Here is a 19,652-nt window from a genome sequence, read left to right as displayed (position 1 = left end):
TTTCTTTCCTCTATGCCTTCTTGACCTTCTCGGTCAGCTCGGGCACCTTCTCAAAGAGATCCCCCACGAGCCCCACGTCGGCCACCTGGAAGATGGGCGCGTCGGGGTCCTTGTTGATGGCGGCGATGACCTTGCTGTCCTTCATGCCCGCCAGGTGTTGGATGGCGCCCGAGATGCCGACGGCGACGTACAGCTGAGGCGCCACGACCTTGCCGGTCTGGCCGACCTGCAGGCTGTTGTCGGCGTAGCCGCTGTCGACGGCCGCGCGCGAGGCGCCGACGGCGGCGCCGAGGGAGTCGGCCAGCGGGAGCATGATCCTCTCAAACTCCTCCTTGGACTTGAGGCCGCGGCCGCCCGACACGACGCGGCTCGCCGTGCCCAGGTCGGGCCGGTCCGACTTGGCCAGGTCCTCCGACACCCACTCGGTCGGGCTCTCGACCTTGGGGTCCACGCCGGCCTCCACCGCCGCGGCGCCGGCGCCCTCGTCGCCCGCCACCGGCGCCGGCGGGAAGGCGGTCCCGCGCACCGTCACCACCTTGATGGGGTCCGACGACTCGACCGTCGCCACGGCGTTGCCCGCGTAGATGGGGCGAACAAACGTCTTGTCGTCCTGGATGGCCGTCACGTCCGACACCTGCTGGGCGTCGAGCAGCGCCGCCACGCGGGGCAGCACGTTCTTGCCGAACGCCGAGTGGGCCGCCACGACGTGGGTGTAGCCGCCCTTCTTGACGTTCTCGGCCACGAGCGGCGCAAAGCTCTCGGGCAGGCCGCGGTCGTAGGCCGGCGCCTTGTCGACGGCCACCACCTTGTCGACCCCCTGGGCGCGGGCCGCCTCCGAGGCCGCCCCGGAAACGTCGCCGCCCGCCACGAAGGCGTGCACGCTGCCGCCCAGCTGCTTGGCCGCCGTCACGGCGCTGAGGGAGGAGGGCACGATCTTGCCGTCGCGCTGCTCAAGGATGGCGAGGGCGGAGAGGAACCGTCGGAGCGCCGCCGGCGAGGTCAAGGGGGAAGGGGTGGTGGCGGCCCGCAGCGCCGGGCGGGCGAGCGCCGAGATGGCCCGGCGGGGTCCGGCGGCCAGCATGGTATTCGGTGATTGGTTTTGTGGGCTGGAGGAGGCCGGGAAGGATTGGATTCGACCGAGGCGTCGGGTTCCGGCCGAGGAGAGTTCGCGTGCGTGTGGCTTTTGGGTGCGTTGTGCTGTCAAGGAGGTAGAAAAGCCCGCGGGGCCGGCGCTGCGTTGGAGGAGAGGGAGAGAGACAAGCGATGATGACGGGTGGAAGCGGCCCGAGGTCGAAGCAAGAAGCACGACCCCGGTCGGGTGGGTTTTTTTCCCCGTCCGTACCGTACACCGTACGGCCGGTAACAAACGTTTCGACGTATCATACCGAAGATCGTTCCGGTCACGACTGTGAGGCGTCACGTGACTCCCTGACGATTCCCAGGTGGTCTGTGCGCCACTTCTGCTGGAGCCGCCAGCCGCCGCAGCTTCTAACTAGTTAACTAACTACTTGGACGTTGCTGTGGCTCGTCGCGCAACAATTTCCTCCAACGCGCCGCCAACACGAAACCATCCCACACCCGACCTCTTCCCCCCCCCCCTCCCCCCCCCCCCCTTGCCGCCGCCATCGACAGAACGCGACTTTGCGCCGGCCTCACATCGAAACTCGATCGCCTATCGGCACGCGGAGCTGCATTCGTTACGCCGTTTCGATTCTTTTGCGCATCAGGATCCTACTTCAATTGGCCACTTCTTCTCTTGCTGCTCCCCACAGCTGCCGGGTGTTTTGTCCCAAGGGCTCCCCATCCATCCTTCTGTCCCCCCTCCATCCCCGGTTTCCATCCATAGCCATCACCGATCGCCATCGCCATGGATGAGAGCTCGGTCAGCTACGGCACCCCAACAAACGCCGCGTCGCCCGGTGCCAACCCGATCCTGGCGCAACCGCCGCTGCCGGATGCCAACGACCAAAACGAGGGTATGCACCGCACCACCCCCCGCCAAGGACTGCCTGCCGTCCTGAGGTTGTTGTGCCGCGCATTGCTGACGAAAATAACCCTGCAGATGTGCAAATGACCGAGGGCCCCGCCATCAAGCAGGACAGCACAACCCCCGCGCCGGGCGCCGGGCTAGACGGCCAGGGCGGCGCGTCCAAGGGCGCCGATGCGGCGGGCCAGGACGAGGAGATGGGCGACGCGCCAAAGACCGAGGGCGGCAAGGCGGACGGCGCGGGCTCGGCCGACGGCGCCGGCGAGGCCAAGACCAAGGAGTTCATCGAGAACGCCGCGAGAGAGCATCTCATCTCGCAGACCCACGCCATCGTGCTGCCCAGCTACAGCACCTGGTTCGACATGAACACCATCCACAACATTGAGCGCAAGGCGCTGCCCGAGTTCTTCAACCACCGGAACCGCAGCAAGACGCCCGCCGTGTACAAGGACTACCGCGACTTTATGATCAACGCCTATCGTCTGAACCCGGTCGAGTACCTCACCGTCACGGCCTGCCGCCGCAACCTGGCCGGCGATGTCTGCGCCATCATGCGCGTGCACGCATTCCTCGAGCAGTGGGGTCTCATCAACTACCAGGTACGCGCCCCCTCCTTTTTTTTTTGGCAGCTTTCTGGTCGCGTTTCCTTTTTTTGTTGTTTCTCGTCATGGTTGGTTAACGCTGCTACACCACACAGGTCGACGCCGATCAGCGGCCCTCGCATGTCGGACCGCCGTTCACCGGTCACTTCAAGATCATCTGCGACACGCCTCGCGGCCTCCAGCCCTGGCAGCCGGCGGCCGACCCCGTCGTGACCCAAGGCAAGGAAAACAAGGACACCGAGGCCAAGGCGGCAGCGACCCCGGCTTCCAAGACGGAGCTCAACCTCGAGGTCGGGCGCAACATCTACGAGGCCAACGCCAAGCACAACAAGCTCAACAAGAGCGACGGCAAGCCCAACGGCGAGACCCCCGCCACCAACGGCGTGTCGGGCGCCGACGAGCTCACCAAGGCCCCGATCGCCAAGATCCACTGCTTCAACTGCGGCACCGACTGCACCCGCATCTACTACCACAGCTCGCAGTCGGACCCCAGCAGCAAGGCCAAGTACGACCTGTGCCCGAGCTGCTACCTCGAGGGCCGCCTGCCCGCCAACCAGACGAGCGCCCACTACACCAAGATGGAGAACTCGGCCTACTCGTCCGTCGTCGACCGCGACGCGCCGTGGAGCGACGCCGAGATCCTGCGGCTGCTCGAGGCGCTGGAGCGCTACGACGAGGACTGGGGCGAGATCGCCGAGTACGTGGGCACCCGGACGCGCGAGGAGTGCGTGCTGCAGTTCCTGCAGCTGGACATCGAGGACAAGTACCTCGAGTCGGAACGCCTCGAGACCCCCACCGGCCTGAGCCTGCTCGGAAACGCGGGCGGCCACCTCCCCTTCAGCCAGACCGACAACCCCGTCATGTCGGTCGTCGGCTTCCTGGCCAGCCTGGCCGACCCCGCGAGCACCGCCGCCGCCGCCAACAAGTCGGCCGAGGTCCTGAAGCAGAACCTCCGCAGCAAGCTCGAGGGCGGGAGCGCCGCCGATTCCCAGGCCAACGGCAAGGGCAAGGACAAGGAGAAGGAGGCCGGCGGCGACTCCATGGACGTGGACATCCGGCAAGAGACCACCACCACCACCACGACGATGACCACCACCACCACGACAACCACCACCACCGCCTCGCTCGCCAACATCCCTCTCGCCGCCATGGGCGCCCGCGCCGGCGGGCTCGCCTCGCACGAGGAGCGCGAGATGACGCGCCTGGTCTCGGCCGCCGTCAACGTGACCCTCGAGAAGCTCGAGCTCAAGCTCAAGTACTTCAACGAGATGGAGAGCATCCTGCAGGCCGAGCGGCGCGAGCTGGAGCGCGCCCGCCAGCAGCTGTTCCTCGACCGCCTGGCCTTCAAGCGCCGCGTCCGCGAGGTCCAGGAGGCGCTGCGCCAGGCCGCGGCCGTGGGCGGCGAGCAGGGCGCGAGGCTGGCCAACGAGATCGCGGCGGCCGCCGGAGACGGGCAGCTCATGACGTTCCACCCCGCGCCCGCGCCGGGCGCCGTGCAGCCGTTGAGCGCCGAGGGTCCGATCAAGAGCTACGAGGCCTAGAGCGCCGAGGGGGCCCGGTTGGACCTTGGTTTCTTGCCCGCGGCCGTGCCCGCTTGGTTCCCCTTGTAAAAAATCAGGGGGGTGGGTGAAGCCGCTGGTGAATCAAGCTGGAATGCGCCTGCGTGCGGGTGGGCGTATGGGGGTGGTGCGTGTTGGATGAGTAGTAGTAGTTTGTTCTCTGTCGGTCTTGTTCCGGGTAATCGTTCTTTGGGTTCTTCCGCGGATTTTTCTGTGGCGTTGAGGGGCGAACGGAAGGGTACTGGTGCTCTTTGTTTTTCGGTCATGGATGGGCAGAGAGAGAGAGTGTGTGTGTGTGTGTGTCTGTGGTTCGCCGTGGTGGTGGTTAGGATGTTGTATGAAAAGGAGATCCCCAGATTTCGTGCCTATCGCGCCGTTGTCTTTCCTCCTCGGTTGTCATTGCATATCGGGCTGGATGTGAATGTGGTCGTCGAATGAGGTTTTCTCTCTCTTCAGTTTGACGAGATACCTAGGCGGTTCTCGTAGCTAGAACTTTCGGGGCCCCATGACATGTTGGGGGTGGTTGTGTTCATCGCTTGTGATGCCGCTGAGGGGGTGGGGATGATCCTGATGGGCTGGATGAGACATGTCATTCGTCAGCACGAAGGCCGATCTCCAGCTCCATGACGGCAGCGTACAGCTGCTCCGGAGGAGCCGTTGAGGCCCCGCAGGTCAAGCCAAAAAGGATGACGAGAGGAGGTTCATGAACAAAAAGCAATTTGACGGAAGTGGGGTTCGAACCCACGCTCTCTCTCGAGAAGAGGAGATTTAAGAAAATACTTAAATCCTCCGCCTTAGACCACTCGGCCATTCCGCCCTTATCTTCGGAGCGCCAAAAGTGCGACACTATCAGAATTTGGAGACACCCTCTTTCCGTTTGGTTTTCCACCTAACCACGCCGTACCCCGTAGGTACGTACACAGTAGTAGTAGGCGACGTACTACGTAGGTACGTGGGTACATTTCACGTGCTGGTTGTAGACCCAACCTTAACGAGCAGCAGCACCGCCCCAGCTTGGATCGCCGTTGTCTCTTTTCTTGCGCCCGCTTGGCGAATTCATCCAATGAATGCAGTGCAGGTAGGGTATGATCATGCTCTCCTTCGTCACGAGCTCCTTTCTTTTCTTTTCTTGAGGTCTCGCGTAACAGATTCGTGGCTCATCCCGCGCTGGGTGTTGTAACATGAACGTTGGGTGAGATGACATGCATGGGGTTTTTGAGCATGTGAATGTCCCTACGGTGTACACAGTAGGAGGGAAGAAGGGGGGGGGGGGGGGGGGGGTGGCCCTGCGGCTTTCTCCATCCGCTGGTCCGCAGCCCACACACACACACACACACACACACACACACACACACATACTGTGTACATATCCAGTCGCTTTCCCCGCGCCCCTCCATGCTTCCCCCGGACGAACGCCAGCTGTGGCGTGCTTCCACCCGGTGTGTTAGGGTGTGCCATGCTCTGGCTCAACAAGCAGCCTTGAACAAACGCAGGTCCGAGCCAGGGCTGAGGCCTGAGAAGCTCCATGTGGTGCTCGTGGCGCGGGGCAAAGCAGGAAACGTTGAAACCCGGGGTCCAAGGTTCGATCAGGGGGACAGGGGGGCGGGGGGAAGCAAGGACCCCAAAAGGGGGGCGCGGCTGACTCGCCAGAAACGGCACACCCGAGTGGCCTTGGCGGCACCTTGCACCCCCCCGGGCCAGCGCAGACGGAAAACCCCACGGCAGCTCCCGGCTTTGGACAAGGCTAATGACGGCAATTAGCCTCGGCTCGACGGACATGGCTCGGCCCAGCAACGACGCACCTGCACCTGCACCTGCACTTGCACCTGCCTGGCCGTTGTCTGAAAATCCAAGACGGTGATGCAAGGAGAGGAAGGAGAGGCACGGGACGCAAATTTGGGGTTCGAATATCTCCCGAGCAAAGGGAGGAACGCGTGCAGGGTATATCTGTAACGCCTCCAGCTTGCAACGCCTCCAAACCAGAGAATTTCTCTTACTCAACAAGCCCTCGTTCAAGACCCCCAAACAAACGCCTCCAACATACCCCGGTTCCTTGAAAAAAAAAACGTGCCTAGGTTCCCGGCCGCCGGCAATCCGCAAGTAGGGCCGACCCTGCTCCGCGCTTATAACATCTTCCGCGGCTCTCCCTGGAACCCCACACGTCAGGCGCCCCGAACCTCCGAGCCATTTCCCAAGGCGCGTCCTCCAAAAGTTGACCTAAGTAGCGCCCGTCGTTGACAAGGCGACAAAGACATTGCAATCTTTCCTCTTTCCTCTCGTCCTCTTTCCCACGCCCCACGCCTACGCCCACGACCGCGCCGACAACTCGCCCGCCCTCCTCTCCCACCGCTCCCGCCCCCTTTCCCGGACAGCGCAAAGTTGGGATATGTTAGCCTCCATTGCCAGGACAGAGGCCCGGTCTCCCGCTCTCCGTTCCCTCTTCTTCTCCGCCAAATCCCATACCACGACGACCACGTCGGCTCTGGTGCGTCCTTCTCGTCGCAAGACTGACTGACATCCGCTGACCCGCGTCGCGTCCGCCCCCTGTGCAGAGACTCGCAGCCATGGCTCCCGCCAGCAAACGGAACAACAGCTCCATCCCCGGGGGGTACGTCGAGGACAAGTCCAAGGGGCCCATGCTCCGGTTCCAGGACTCGCTCCCCAGGCTCCCCGTGCCGACCCTCGAGGAGACGGCCGCGCGCTACATCAAGACGCTCAAGCCGCTGCTCACCCCCCAGGAGCTCGAGAACAGCACCAAGGCGGTGCAGGAGTTCATCGCCCCCAACGGCCCCGGCCGCAAGCTGCAGGAGAAGCTGATCGCCCGCCGCGAGGACCCCAACGTCAAGAACTGGATGTACGAGTGGTGGAACGACGCGGCCTACCTCAGCTACCGCGACCCCGTCGTGCCCTACGTCAGCTACTTCTACTCGCACCGCGACGACCGGAGGCGGCGTGACCCCGCCAAGCGGGCCGCCGCCATCTCGACGGCCGTCCTCGAGTTCAAGAAGCAGGTCGACAACGGCACCCTCGAGCCCGAGTACATGAAGAAGCTGCCCATCTGCATGGACAGCTACAAGTGGATGTTCAACGCCAGCCGCGTCCCGGCCAAGCCCGCCGACTACCCGGTCAAGTTCGACCCGGCCCAGAACAAGCACATCCTCGTCATCCGCAAGAATCAGTTCTTCAAGGTGGCCCACGAGGTCAACGGCCAGCAGCTCAACACGTCGGAGCTCGAGCAGGCCTTCCGCCGCGTCTACGAGCTCGCCGGCGAGCGCGGGCCGGCCGTCGGCGCCCTGACCTCGGAGAACCGCGACGTCTGGACCGACGCCCGCGCCGTCCTGCTCGAGGCTGACCCGGAGGCCAACGCCCGCGCCATCGAGGCCATCGAGTCGGCCTCGTTCGTCGTCTGCCTCGACGATGCCAAGCCCGTGACCCTCGAGGAGCGCGCCCACGCCTACTGGCACGGTGACGGCCAGAACCGCTGGTACGACAAGCCGATCCAGTTCATCATCAACGACAACGGCACCTCGGGCTTCATGGGCGAGCACAGCATGATGGACGGCACCCCGACCCACCGCCTCAACGACTTTGTCAACGACGTCATCTTCAACAACAAGCTGGACTTCTCGGACCCGTCGGTGCGCTCCAACCTGCCCGAGCCCCAGCCCGTCCGCTTCGTCGTCAACGACAAGGTGCAGGCCGAGATCGACCGCGCCGTCGCCGACTTCCGCAAGGTCATCGGCCTGCATCAGCTCGCCGTCCAGGCCTACCAGGGCTACGGCAAGGGCCTCATCAAGAAGTTCAAGTGCTCGCCCGACGCCTACGTCCAGATGATCATCCAGCTGGCCTACTTCAAGATGTACGGCAAGAACCGCCCCACCTACGAGTCGGCCGCCACCCGCCGCTTCCAGCAGGGCCGCACCGAGACGTGCCGCACCGTCTCGGAGGAGAGCGTCGCCTGGTGCAAGTCCATGGCCGACGAGTCGGTCGACAACCAGGCCCGCGCCGCCCTCTTCCGCAAGGCCATCGATGCCCACCTCGAGTACATCTCGGCCGCCTCGGACGGCAAGGGCGTCGACCGTCATCTGTTTGGCCTCAAGCGCCTGCTCGAGCCGGGCCAGGAGCTGCCGGCCATCTACAAGGACCCCGCCTACGGCTACTCGTCGTCGTGGTACCTCTCGACCAGCCAGCTGAGCTCCGAGTACTTCAACGGCTACGGCTGGAGCCAGGTCATTGACGAGGGCTTCGGCATTGCTTACATGATCAACGAGAACAGGTGAGCCCTCCCTCTCCCGTTGCTTTTGGTTTGTTGAACAAGACCCGTCGCTAACATGCCCCACCCAGCCTCAACTTCAACATCGTTTCCAAGGGCCTCGGCAGCGACAAGATGAGCTTCTACCTCAACGAGGCCGCCAACGATATGCGCGACATGCTGGCGCACACGCTCGAGGCTCCCAAGGCCAAGCTCTAAAGGGGCCGCCAAAAACGAAAAAGAAAAAAAAGAGAAAAAGGAAAGATATGGTATCCCACGGGCGGGAGCGATCAAGGTGTTGGAGTTTGGAAACCGGCTGGAAACGATGGGAGGCGTCGTTATTTCAACATGTGGGCATTCTTGGATCATCGATGTTGGCATAGCCTGTTATTTGATGTCTAGAAAACTTTGGTTTCTCTCGTTGGAGCACGTTCTGGTTGCCCGTTGGTGGGTGGTCCAGCGTTCCTCATCCATCCCCCTCCCTCCCTGGGTCTCTCTCCCAGTTGTGTGTAAGCTATGTGGAGTTGTAGTAGATTGAATGGCGTAGGCCGCGGAACCCGTGCTGTGCTTGGTGGCAGTTTTGTCGACGCCAAACACGAAAGGGACTGTGATGCACATGTGACTTGGATGCTCATCTACAACTACTTGCTAGGCATATACAACGGTCACACCGCCCCTCCACCGCACAACCAGCGCACCATACGCGACAGGCGCGCAGCCTCGCCACATAACCAGAACCTTCATCATCTCCGCCCGCCGCCATGCTACCTCCGGCCAGCTTGACACGCATGCCCTGGCTGGTCCCCATCCAACCCCTCCATCAGCACCCCGCGCTCGCGAGAGCCAACCCATGTGCTAATGTGCCATGTGCCACAGGGCATGCGCGTTTCTCAGGCTCAGGTCAGCCCGGAGGGAGGAACTAAGACCAAGAAACGACATCAGCCTGCATGCGAAACGATCTCGTTGATGACATCCCCCTTTTCGGGATCCCACCACGAGCAGATCTGGCTCGGCAGGGGCAGCTCCTTGGAGTCGTCCTCGCCGCCCTCGCCGGGAACGAGCACGTTGAGGTTGATGCCGGCCGACTTGCTCGAGTAGACACGGGTCGAGCTGCTCTCCTTGCTGAGGTAGATCTGGGCGCTATCGACCTGGTCGAGCAGGACCGTGGGGATGGTCTCGAGGACCTGCAGGGCAAAGTTGGTCGATTTCACCACGTCGACCGTCGACACGAGCGACTCGACCACCAGCGACAGGCGCTGCGTGTTCTCGACCGTGACGGCGTTGGCCTTGCCGCGCAGGATGATGGTCGTGTTGACGCACTTGGAAATGAGGACCGACTGGTTGAGGGTGACCTCGAGCTCGATCGGGGCCGAGGGCTTGTCGTAGTTTTCCTGTGCGAGAGCGCCCGCGGTTAACGACCATCTGGGACTTGTTTTTCTGGCATGTTTCGTTCCCGAAAGCAATCAAGAAAGAAAATAAAAACCACTTACAATCGTCCACTTGTTCCCCTCCAGCTCCTGCTTTGGCGGCTTCTTGACCCGCATGCTCTCCGGCTTGGGCTTGGTGCCCGGCGGCGCGGGGCTCTTTCCGCGGATGGCCGAGGACGAGGAACGTTCGGGGACAGTTGAGCCGGCACGCAGGGCCGGGTTCTTGTGGGTCATCTCGGACTTGTCCACCTTGCGCAGGCCCTTGGTCACGGCCTCGCCCTTGTTGAGCTCCGAGAAGACGGCGCCGAGGCCGCTCGGGCCAGAGGGTTGGGACGGGAGCGCGTCGATCTTGAGGACCGGCGGCGGGCCCGGCGGAGGGGGAGGGGGAGGGGGAGGAGGACCACCGGCCCCGCGGGCCGAGGCGGGGGCGGCGGTCGTCGAGGCGGCGGCGTTTATGGCCTTGGCGGCTTCGGCGGCCGGCACACCTTGAGGGTTCCAGGGAATGCCGTTGGGGAAGTACGACTTGACGTATTCGGCGAGGTCGCGGAACACCTGATAGTACGTGTTGACCCACTCGATCTGCTTCTCGTCCCTGCCGTCGGAGATCATGTTTGGTTAGACACGCGGCGGGTTCGGCGGGAGCCTCGGAACGTTGGGGTGCGGGGGCGCTCTCATGCTCACTTGTTCTTGTGGGCCGTCAGGACCTTGTTGCCCCAGAACTGGGCGGCGGCGAGGCTCTCCTCAACGTGCTTGAAGGGCTTGATATCGATGGTGACCCAGGCCAAGGCCAGCATGCTCTCGGCGACGGTGGCGAGGTTGTTGTAGTTGGCGTCGCCGCGGTTCGCGTCCTTGAGGCCGCCGACCACGGTCATGAGTTTGCTGATGGGCTGCACCAGGTCCTGAAAGACGGACATGTCGGCGCCCTTCATGTCGGGCTTCTTGGCCTTGGTGGTGATGAGCAGGAACTTGCGCTCCTCCTTGAAGGCCTCGAGCACCTTGGCGGCCTGGGTGGCGACGACGCCGCCGATTTCGTCGCTGATCTTGACCCATTTCTCGAGGGACTGGCTGATGAGGTTGTCAAACTCCTCGATGGACTCGGGCACGGGCTCGGGGGGAGGCGGCGGCGGCGCGACGGCCGAGGTGGGCGGGGTGGGCCCGATGGCGGTCTGGGGGGAGCCGGGGACGGCGGGGCCGGAAGGGTGGCGGACTGCTGAATGGCAGCGGTGGCAGATTGAGGAAGTTCGAAGGCCGACTGCGCAATGTCTTCGAGGCGAGACGTGGCGGCCTCGAGCCTGCCGGGGAGGAGAAGAAGGGTAAGCCGTGTCAGCAGTTCTGAAGGACGCTGAGGAGGATCCAAGACGGGGGCGGCCCCTGAGTAGCCGCGGCCTCAAGAAGGTGGGGGGGGACTTTTGTCGGGTACGCACCTCTTAATCAGAGTCGTCAGGTTATGCATATGATTTGTCGCCATGGCTGGAAGGGGTTCTGCGCCCGGTCGTGGGCTCAGAGAGAGAGAGAGAGAGAGACGATGATAATGGGAGGGCGGGGTGGAAATTGGGGAGACGGGCCCAAGATCGGGGCACCTCAAGATGAACTCGCTTCGTAGGTAGGCAATCTGTGACGTCGCGGGGGAGAATTGGTCTATTCTAGAGGAGGGTCGCGATTATGGTGCCAGGCGGGCATCCAGGTACAAGAGCAAGATGATGCGCGGTGGAGGACGGAGCAAAGGTGGAACGGAGGATCAGGGTGAAGTCAGAGCAGGCCCCTGAACGCTGAGGGTTCAGCAGCTAGCTCCCCGCGAACTTCCCCAAGACTGGAAGTGAAGGTACCCGGGGCTAGTGGGGCACAACCACCGGATGCACCAATCACAGGCTCTGCAGAAAAGGCACAGGGACATCAGGCTGCGCTTCGCATCGTTCCAGGTTGCCTGGCATCACGGACCGCTCGTCTTGACCTCGCAACCCGAGACGCGCAACCTGGAACGGGGATGTCCAGACCCAAGCTACTTGCGGCTCGCAACTTCCCGTCAGCGCTCCAGGCTGGCAAGGTCCAAGCAGTTACGTACCCGCGTCCGTCAGGCAACACCTCCACTACCTCCACTGCCTAGGCAGGAGGCACGGCAGGTATTATAGGTACTGCGTGATAATGCTGGCTGCAAGAACACGGAAACCACGGGGGCCCGGGGATGCGGCTGATACCTAGGTATCCATACGAATCCTATCCCATCGAATGGAACCTCAGGTAAGGTAACTAGGTACCTAAGGTACCGTACATGGGTGGTCCAACACATGCACCACCAACCTTGGGCAGGGAACACCCGCAAACGTTCCCCGGCCCCAGGCTACCTCGGTATCTATGGGGCTTCTTATCTCTGCCATGGACTACCTACCTACCTACGCAGTACACGTACCTGGAGCTCCTCCCTTTCTGCCAATGCGCATAAACGTCGACCGCACCTCGGGCGAGCCTCAGCGAGGCCTGGCCTTACGAGAGGCTGAATCCGTCCCCCTTAGCATCGTCCAATCCATATCGGGCCGTCCAAGTTTCCTAGAGTTATCGTCCCACCTGCAACCAAGCTCCAGCTGTCGCTCTTTCAGGAGGTGATGATGTGTGCCTGATGCCAGCTGGACCTGGCCATCCATCCATCCATCTCAATTCTGGAAGAAGCACCAAACCAACAAGACGACGCGAATTAACGTCAAGATATAGTACACACTCACCACAGCAAAGGACCGGCTTGTTCTTCTCCGACTCGATTCTCAAAAAAAGACGTTACCTCATATCAACGGTTTTTTTTTTGTTAAAAAAAATTTCTATTCCCGATTGTAGTTTTTGTTCCCACGTCCATCCCGTCATTATGCCTATGCCGCCGCCGCCGCCGCTGGGTCGAGTCCGGGCCCGCAACCGCCCCCAGATTCGCTTCTTGGCCCAGACCACCGTCAGCCCCCGAGCCCACCATGCCAAGCACGGTCCCGCTGTCGCCGAAGTTGCACTCCCGGCCCGGGGCGGCAGACAGCCAGACCATCACGCACAACACCAGGAGATGGCCTCGGAAGCCGCTGCCTCGGTCCCCGAGAAGGCCGCCGAAAAGCTGGACTCGACGGATCAAATCATCCAAGATGTCCCGGCCAATCAGCCGATCGACTTTGTCACGCTGGGCATGTTCATCATCGGTTGGTCCCTCCCCCCACTCCGTATGAGATGAGATCTCATTCAGCAGCACGCAGCGTTGGCGCTGACGAAGGACATGCCAGATGACATTGAGTTCCTCCCGCCCAAACCCCCAGCTTACAACATCCTCGGCGGCGCCGGCACCTACTCGGCCCTGGGAGCCCGCCTCTTCTCACCCCCTCCCTTGTCTCGGACCGTCGGCTGGATCGTCGACCAGGGCAGCGACTTTCCCCAGCACCTGACGGACCAGATCGACGCCTGGCAAAGCTCGGCCCTCGTCCGCCGCAACCCCGCCCGCCTCACCACCCGCGGCTGGAACGGCTACGACGCCGCCGAGCGCCGCGCCTTCCGCTACGCGACTCCCAAGAGGCGTCTCACGGTCGACGACCTCACCCCTCCTTTGCTCCAGGCCAAAGCCATCCACCTCATCTGCAGCCCCCTGCGCTGCCAGGAGCTGGTGAAATCCCTGCTGGCCCGGCGCCACGCGGCCTTTCTCGCCTCGAAGCGAGATGCCAACCCAGATGCAGCCGCCGACGCCGACGCCGACGCCGAGTACGCCCGCCCGCTGATCATCTGGGAGCCCGTCCCGGACCTGTGCGTGCCCGGCGAGCTGCTCAACTGCACCAACACGCTACCCCTCGTGGACGTGTGCTCGCCCAACCACGCTGAGCTGGCCTCCTTAATGGGCGACGACGGAGGCGCCACCCACCCGGCTACCGGCCGCCCCGACCCGGCCGCCGTCGAGCGCTACTCGGAGCAGCTCCTGTCCAGCATGCCCCTGCAGAGCTACACGCTGGTCGTGCGCGCCGGCGAGGCCGGGTGCTACGTCGCGAGGAACGGCGGGAGGAGGAAAAAGATGGTTGGGGGAGACGACAATAGCAGCAGCAGCAACAGCAACAGCAACAACAGCAAAAAGAAGACAAAAAAGCCCCTGCTCAAAGAGCACGGCCTCCGCCCGGACATGGACCTGGAAGCGCTCTTTGCCAACCTCCTCCGCGACGAGGACGGCTGCGTCGCGCGCGAGGAAATCGAGATGGACCCTGGCCTGGGCCGGTGGCTGCCCGCCTACTACGGCGCCGGCTACCCCGGCGGCGACGCCTCGGACAAGGTGGCGGACCCCACGGGCGGAGGCAACACGTTCCTGGGTGGGCTCGCGGTTGCGCTGGCGCGGGGCAAGACGATGGAGGAGGCGTGCGCCTGGGGCCACGTCGCGGCGAGCTTGGCCATCGAGCAGGTCGGGTTCCCCGTGCTGACCGTGGACGAGGAGGGCAGGGAGCGATGGAACGGCGTGAGGGTGGAGGAGAGGCTGGCGGAGTATCGGGAGCGTGCGCAGCTTTGAACCCTTTGTGCTTTTGTTTTTTTTCTCCTTCCTTTTGGCCTGAGGGTGGTTTCTGTCTGCACGTTGGGCTTTGTTTGTCTGTTGGGCTTGGCTGGGTGAGTCGACTCGACTTGATATTTCATTGGACGTAGGGATTCCGAGATAGAGGCATACCTTGGTAATGAGACGGCGCGGCGGCGCGACGGCGCGGCGGCGAACAACAAGGCGTAGCTAGTCGGCAGGTCGAGGCTGGCCACGGAGCAGGTAGGTAGAGGGGGATGGGTAAGGTATATTCATTGACAATAAGAGCATCCTTTCGAAGCGCTAGCCATTCTGATCAACGGAGCAACCTGGGAAGGAGTTTCGGGCACTGTCGCTCGAAACGCAGCTCACGTGGGCGAGCGCGAGAAATGACATTAATAAACGCCACCATGTTGTGCCTTGGCCGAAACCGTCCACGGCCTCTATGCTATCCTAGCCCTACATCGAGCTCGACCCTTGCCATGCCGAAACATAACGCCTTCGTCCATACCACCGCCCACCTATACGGTCATTCATTCCTCAAAGTCGTTACTGTGTTTCTCGATGCCTGTCGGTAACCCAAGCCTGCTACGCCGTCTACTCATTTCATCAAATCAGATCTTGTACACCAAGTCTCCCTCCTCCGAAAGCCTAAGAAAAGCAAGCAGCGTTAGCACTCCGTCGACCTAGCAGCAAAAAGAAAAGAAACAACAACAAAAAAAAAAGGGCAACAAGGCGCGGGAGATACTCACATGATCTTGTTGTCGTCATTCATCGCCTTGAGCACCTGCATCGCCTCGTCGCGGCCGAACCGCGCCGTCGAGCCCACCTTGGTGTTGACGCCCGCGATGAGCTCGTCCACGTTGGCCACGCCGTCGGCGTCCCAGAAGGACGCGTTCGCCAGCTGCCCGAGCGCGCGGCTGAAGGCCTTGACGCGCTCTTCGCTGACGGCGGGCTGCGCCTCGTCGGCCTCGGCGTCCATCTCGTCGTCGTCCTCCTCCTCGTCCTCGTCGACGCGCAGGTTGGACGCGCCCGCGGCGAGGGCCTCGTCCTGAGACTGGGTCTCGGTCTGCGAGCGGAGCTGCGACGCCGGGATGGAGGAGGCGAAGGACGGCTGGGACGACGAGGACGCCGCGGCCGACGTGCGCGTGGTGCGCGTCGGCCGCCGGGGAGTGGCGTTGTAGACGTCTTCCTCCTCGTCCTCTTCGTCTCCCTGCCGGCGCTGGCCCGCACCGTTCGTCCCGTTGGCGCCGTCCGGCGTGCCGGCCGGCCTGCGACGGGCGGCGCGGGAGGAGCGGGACGCGCTGGCGCGAGAGGTGCTGGCGCGCGCCGTGCCGTTGGGGACGTCGCCGTCCGAGTCCGAGTCGTCCTCGTCGCTGTCGGCGCTCTCCTCGTCGTCGGCGGTGACGGGGCGGGTCTTGCGGCGCTTCTTGCGGGACTCGTCCTCCACCACCTCCTTGAAGAGGGCGAAGCGGAGGATGGCCTCGGCCGCGAGGGCGTCGCGCTCCTCGACGCGGTTGGACAGACGCGACTTGGCGTGGGCCGTGGCGAGACGGATCAGGGTTTCGAGGGTACGGACGGTCATGGGGCTCGTCTTGCGCTGGTTGCTCTCCATGTCGTCGTTGCGCAGGCCGACGTAGATCTCGGAGATGCGGTCGGCCGCCTCCTGGGTGAGGACGGGCTTGATGCGCGTCTTGGCGTACTGGATGTACTTCTTCATGAAGGGGATGCTCAGGACCTCGGGCTTCTTGTTGGCGCCCCGGCCGGTGCCCTTGACGCCGGCGTGGAGCATGGCGTCGTACTTTTCGTAGACCTCGGTCGGCTGGTTGGAGTCGGCCTGGTTGCTGAGCGCCACGTTGAGCGCCTGGCCCGTGTTCTCGCGCACGGGTTCGCCCTCCTCGGTGCCGGGCCGACGGTACCTGTGCATGCGCAGCACGTGCTCCGAGACCTGCCTGTCGCGCGTGTCCTCGATGTCGTCGGTCACGACGAACAGCAGATCGAAACGGGACAGGAGAGAGTCGGGGAGGGCGATGTTCTTGTGAGGGTCCTTGTGGGTGTCGTACTGGCCAAAGATGGGGTTGGCGGCGGCGATGACGCTGCAGCGGGCGTTGAGCGACGTGTGGATGCCCGCCTTGGCGATGGTGACGGTCTGCTGCTCCATGACTTCGTGGATGGCAACGCGGTCAATGTCGGACATCTTGTCGAACTCGTCGATGCACACAACGCCGCGGTCGGCCATGACCATGGCGCCGGCTTCCAGGCGGCGCTCGCCGGTTTCCTTGTCGGTGGTCACGGCGGCCGTCAGACCGACGCCTGACGAGCCGCGACCCGTGGTGGCGATGGCCAGAGGAGCCGTGTTGAGGACGAAGCGGAGCAATTGGGACTTGGCGGTGGACGGGTCGCCGACCATCAGAATGTTGATGTCGCCACGAAGGTGCGTGCCGTTCTCCAGGTTCTTCTCCATGCCGCCCAGGAGCATGAGCAAGATGGCCTTCTTGATGTACTCGTGGCCGTAGATGCTCGGGGCCAGGGACTGGGACAGCAGGTCGAACAGCTTGGGCTTCTTGGCGATCTTGTTGATGTTGCGAATGTCGGTGTCGGTGATGGTGGCCGTGGCGACGCCGCCGCCCGACTTGCTGGACAGCAGGACGACGTTGTTGGCCAGGAGGACGGTCTTGAACAGGGCGCTGTTGTGGTTGGTGTTCCTGTTGCCCAGCGTGCGGTAGATGCCCACGAGCTGGACACGGTCGCCTGGCTTGGCCTTATCGACGAGGTCGTCGTCGAGGATGACGTCGACGCCGCGGGGCAGCTGGCCGGCCGGGGCGCGTTCCGGCATCTCCTGAATGGAAATCGTCTGATGGTCGCGGTAGGTGCAGAGGCCGTATTCCGTGGTGAGCGGGTTCCCGTCCGGGTCCTCGGTGGGATAGACGCTGTTGGTCGTGACGCCCTTGGTCATGGTCTGGTCGCGGTACTCCTTGAAGAAAAACTTGTTGCCCTCCTCCGAGTAGTGAACGCTCTTGACGATCTTGGGGCGGATCAGCGAGCAGCGGGTGACGATGCCCTCGACCGAGACCATGGAGTTGAGGTGTTGGGAGGACAGGGTGCGCGGGTTGCAGGCGTTGAGGCCGAAGCTGCCGGCCCAGGCGCAGTAATAGAGCGTGTCGGGATCCTGCTGGTCAGGGCGGGCCTGGGGTAACGCATGGACAATCTCCTTGAGGGCTTGGTTGAAGGCGAGGGTGTAGTCGAAGGGGTCGTAGAGCAGGCCGTCGGCCATCTCGGGATTGAACTCGCGGACATGATCGATGTTAACGACAAGCCTCCGCTCGTTCCTCTGCAGCATCAAAATGATGTCGGACCGGTAGCTCCTCTGGTGGGCATCGCCTGGAGCAGCAGGTTAGAAGCTGTTGCACGACTCCCCCAAGAGGGGACCAAGCCAGGAAGCAGTGCGCCTTACGGGGATCGAGGAACTCTTGAGCCTGGCGCACGCGGTCGCGCGCAGCCTGGTCTCGTTGAAACAATGTGTCCATGGCTGGCTATGTTCTCTTGCGGATGGAAGGGAGGGAGGGGAAAGGAGCGTGTGTCGAAGGATTGTCCGAGTTTGGCGGCCTTTGGAGGGGGAGGGGGGGGGGGGGGGGGGGCTTGGTTTGGGCCTTGGTTTGGGCGGTGTTGAGCAAATGTGGGGAAGGCCTTCCAGAAAACGCGGTCCCGACGCGTAAAACGCGTGCTTGGCGCGCTTGCCCCTGGCACCAGCTTAATTGATTGCAGGGGAAGGTCCGGCAGAATCCAGGTCCCCGCCCTTTCTCCGGCGCTCACCGCCTTCTGGTTGTGGACACAGGGATCCAATGACACAATGACAGCGATGGACGCCACCCTCGACGGAGCCTCGAGGTCCCATCCATCACATCAACCCAGCTCGGGCATAGGGTTGACCATGTCGATGTCGTTCTTTGCTTGCGATCAGCCTGGAATACGCGGAGTCAATGTTTGCTTTCCAACAATCAAGCCCGTACCAACTGGGCAGAGAGCTTACAGCTTCGGACCCTGGCCGTCATGATCAACATGCTCCTGCCAGAGGAAGATGGTGCGCAAGAGCACGGTCAACTTGTCGCGCCCTGATTCTCCCATGATGAAGATGACGATGGGCAAGGATCAGGTCCTCTCCTCTGCTTTTGATGCCCAACGAGCCACAACCACGACCAAAGCAGACACGACATGACCCAGCAGGAAGTCGAGTCAAACTTCCAGCTCACACCAAGCAACCACTCTTTCTTCGTTACACCACCGGAGGGCAACCCAACTCCACCCGTAAGCAACGAACAGTTCATGCACGCCAGCCACGCAATGCCAGTGTGCCCTTACACAACTTTGCAGGCCTGCGGTGTATCATGGTATCACGTAGGTCTCACATCGAGGCGAGCTTACCCGCTCGAGTCATGCGGAACATGGGCGTTTTCCAGTGTCGATCGAATTTGGCGGAGACCGCTTTTCGGTTTCGGTGTTCTCTACGCAGTAGTAGTACACACAGTATTATATCACCATCACAGCAACCAATGTGGCCAGATTCCCGAACGGCGCCACGAGTTATCCGGGACTCGATCAGCCCTTCCATAGGCTGCTGCGAACCCATATCACATCACCTGCATCTTTCCCTGCGATCCAGGAATCGCCTCTCAGCCGTGTCCTGTGTCGACATTGTTGGAAAAAGCAACGTCCGGACCGTTGAAGTGTGCCTACGTGGTACCGTACCCACCCCAAGTCCCCGTGGACCATTGCTATCAACAGGATGCAGATCGACAAACCAGCTGGTCTCACACAGGACAGACATACTATAATACACAAAAGCGACCGAGGGAGTGCCATCTTCCCTTACCATAGTGCAGCTTGCTTGTGACCACGACTGGTAGGCTCATAGTCCACCTCAGGCAGGTGGGCAAGGACCCCGACGGAGCCCCCGGAGCCCACGGAGCCCTCGGAGACCAGATCATCGCCCGATATCGACTTACCAACGGCCTGTGGCTTGCCTGGGGAAACACGGCAGCCAAAGGACGCGCAGCCTAGCAGGGGCGGGGTCGCACGTGGCCCAGCACCAGCTGTCGTCACCAATATCCCATTTCGGGTACCAAAGAAGATGACAAGCAGGCTCAAAAGGAAGCCAGGGCGGAGCTGGAACCCTTCGGCCGGGTCGGCAAACGGCTGGATATCTCCAAGGGTTTGGCTTCCATGGTTGCATGCAGAATGCGCATGCAGATGTTGTTTTCTTCGGTTTGTGAAGACGGCCGGCCGCGGGCAGGATACGAACGGCGACGACCTGCCCTCCC

The 19,652-nt window shown here is 62.6% G+C and overlaps 6 protein-coding genes and 1 non-coding gene across 7 annotated transcripts; 3 read left to right on the top strand and 4 right to left on the bottom strand.

The window, feature by feature from the left end:
- Nucleotides 1-10: 10 nt before the first annotated feature.
- Nucleotides 11-1,081, bottom strand: VTJ83DRAFT_5038 (uncharacterized protein; the record flags this gene model as incomplete). The annotated part of the gene is made up of 1 exon (XM_071011594.1): nucleotides 11-1,081. The coding sequence occupies one exon, from the start codon at nucleotides 1,079-1,081 to the stop codon at nucleotides 11-13; it is 1,071 nt and encodes a 356-aa protein (XP_070866488.1).
- A 786-nt stretch (nucleotides 1,082-1,867) lies between these two features.
- On the top strand, nucleotides 1,868-4,130 carry VTJ83DRAFT_5037 (uncharacterized protein; the record flags this gene model as incomplete). Its single annotated transcript, XM_071011593.1, has 3 exons — nucleotides 1,868-1,976; nucleotides 2,063-2,586; nucleotides 2,685-4,130. 3 exons carry the CDS (start codon nucleotides 1,868-1,870, stop codon nucleotides 4,128-4,130), a joined length of 2,079 nt encoding a protein of 692 aa, XP_070866487.1.
- A 738-nt stretch (nucleotides 4,131-4,868) lies between these two features.
- VTJ83DRAFT_t91 lies at nucleotides 4,869-4,965 on the bottom strand. The gene has a single exon. It is a non-coding gene; the product is annotated as a tRNA-Leu (tRNA).
- Nucleotides 4,966-6,534: 1,569 nt separating this feature from the next.
- VTJ83DRAFT_5036 (uncharacterized protein) lies at nucleotides 6,535-8,619 on the top strand (the record flags this gene model as incomplete). Its single annotated transcript, XM_071011592.1, has 3 exons — nucleotides 6,535-6,633; nucleotides 6,701-8,424; nucleotides 8,493-8,619. The coding sequence occupies 3 exons, from the start codon at nucleotides 6,535-6,537 to the stop codon at nucleotides 8,617-8,619; spliced, it is 1,950 nt and encodes a 649-aa protein (XP_070866486.1).
- A 719-nt stretch (nucleotides 8,620-9,338) lies between these two features.
- On the bottom strand, nucleotides 9,339-11,295 carry VTJ83DRAFT_5035 (uncharacterized protein; the record flags this gene model as incomplete). Its single annotated transcript, XM_071011591.1, has 4 exons — nucleotides 9,339-9,791; nucleotides 9,891-10,419; nucleotides 10,509-11,119; nucleotides 11,254-11,295. 4 exons carry the CDS (start codon nucleotides 11,293-11,295, stop codon nucleotides 9,339-9,341), a joined length of 1,635 nt encoding a protein of 544 aa, XP_070866485.1.
- Nucleotides 11,296-12,867: 1,572 nt separating this feature from the next.
- Nucleotides 12,868-14,334, top strand: VTJ83DRAFT_5034 (uncharacterized protein; the record flags this gene model as incomplete). Its single annotated transcript, XM_071011590.1, has 2 exons — nucleotides 12,868-12,997; nucleotides 13,079-14,334. 2 exons carry the CDS (start codon nucleotides 12,868-12,870, stop codon nucleotides 14,332-14,334), a joined length of 1,386 nt encoding a protein of 461 aa, XP_070866484.1.
- Nucleotides 14,335-14,948: 614 nt separating this feature from the next.
- On the bottom strand, nucleotides 14,949-17,861 carry VTJ83DRAFT_5033 (uncharacterized protein; the record flags this gene model as incomplete). Its single annotated transcript, XM_071011589.1, has 3 exons — nucleotides 14,949-14,985; nucleotides 15,087-17,715; nucleotides 17,789-17,861. 3 exons carry the CDS (start codon nucleotides 17,859-17,861, stop codon nucleotides 14,949-14,951), a joined length of 2,739 nt encoding a protein of 912 aa, XP_070866483.1.
- Nucleotides 17,862-19,652: the final 1,791 nt, after the last annotated feature.

Source organism: Remersonia thermophila, chromosome 4 (genome assembly GCF_042764415.1).
Source record: "Remersonia thermophila strain ATCC 22073 chromosome 4, whole genome shotgun sequence".
NCBI lineage: Eukaryota > Fungi > Ascomycota > Sordariomycetes > Sordariales > Chaetomiaceae > Remersonia > Remersonia thermophila.
Note: the sequence above shows the minus strand (reverse complement) of the source record. Positions and strands in the feature narration are given on the sequence as shown.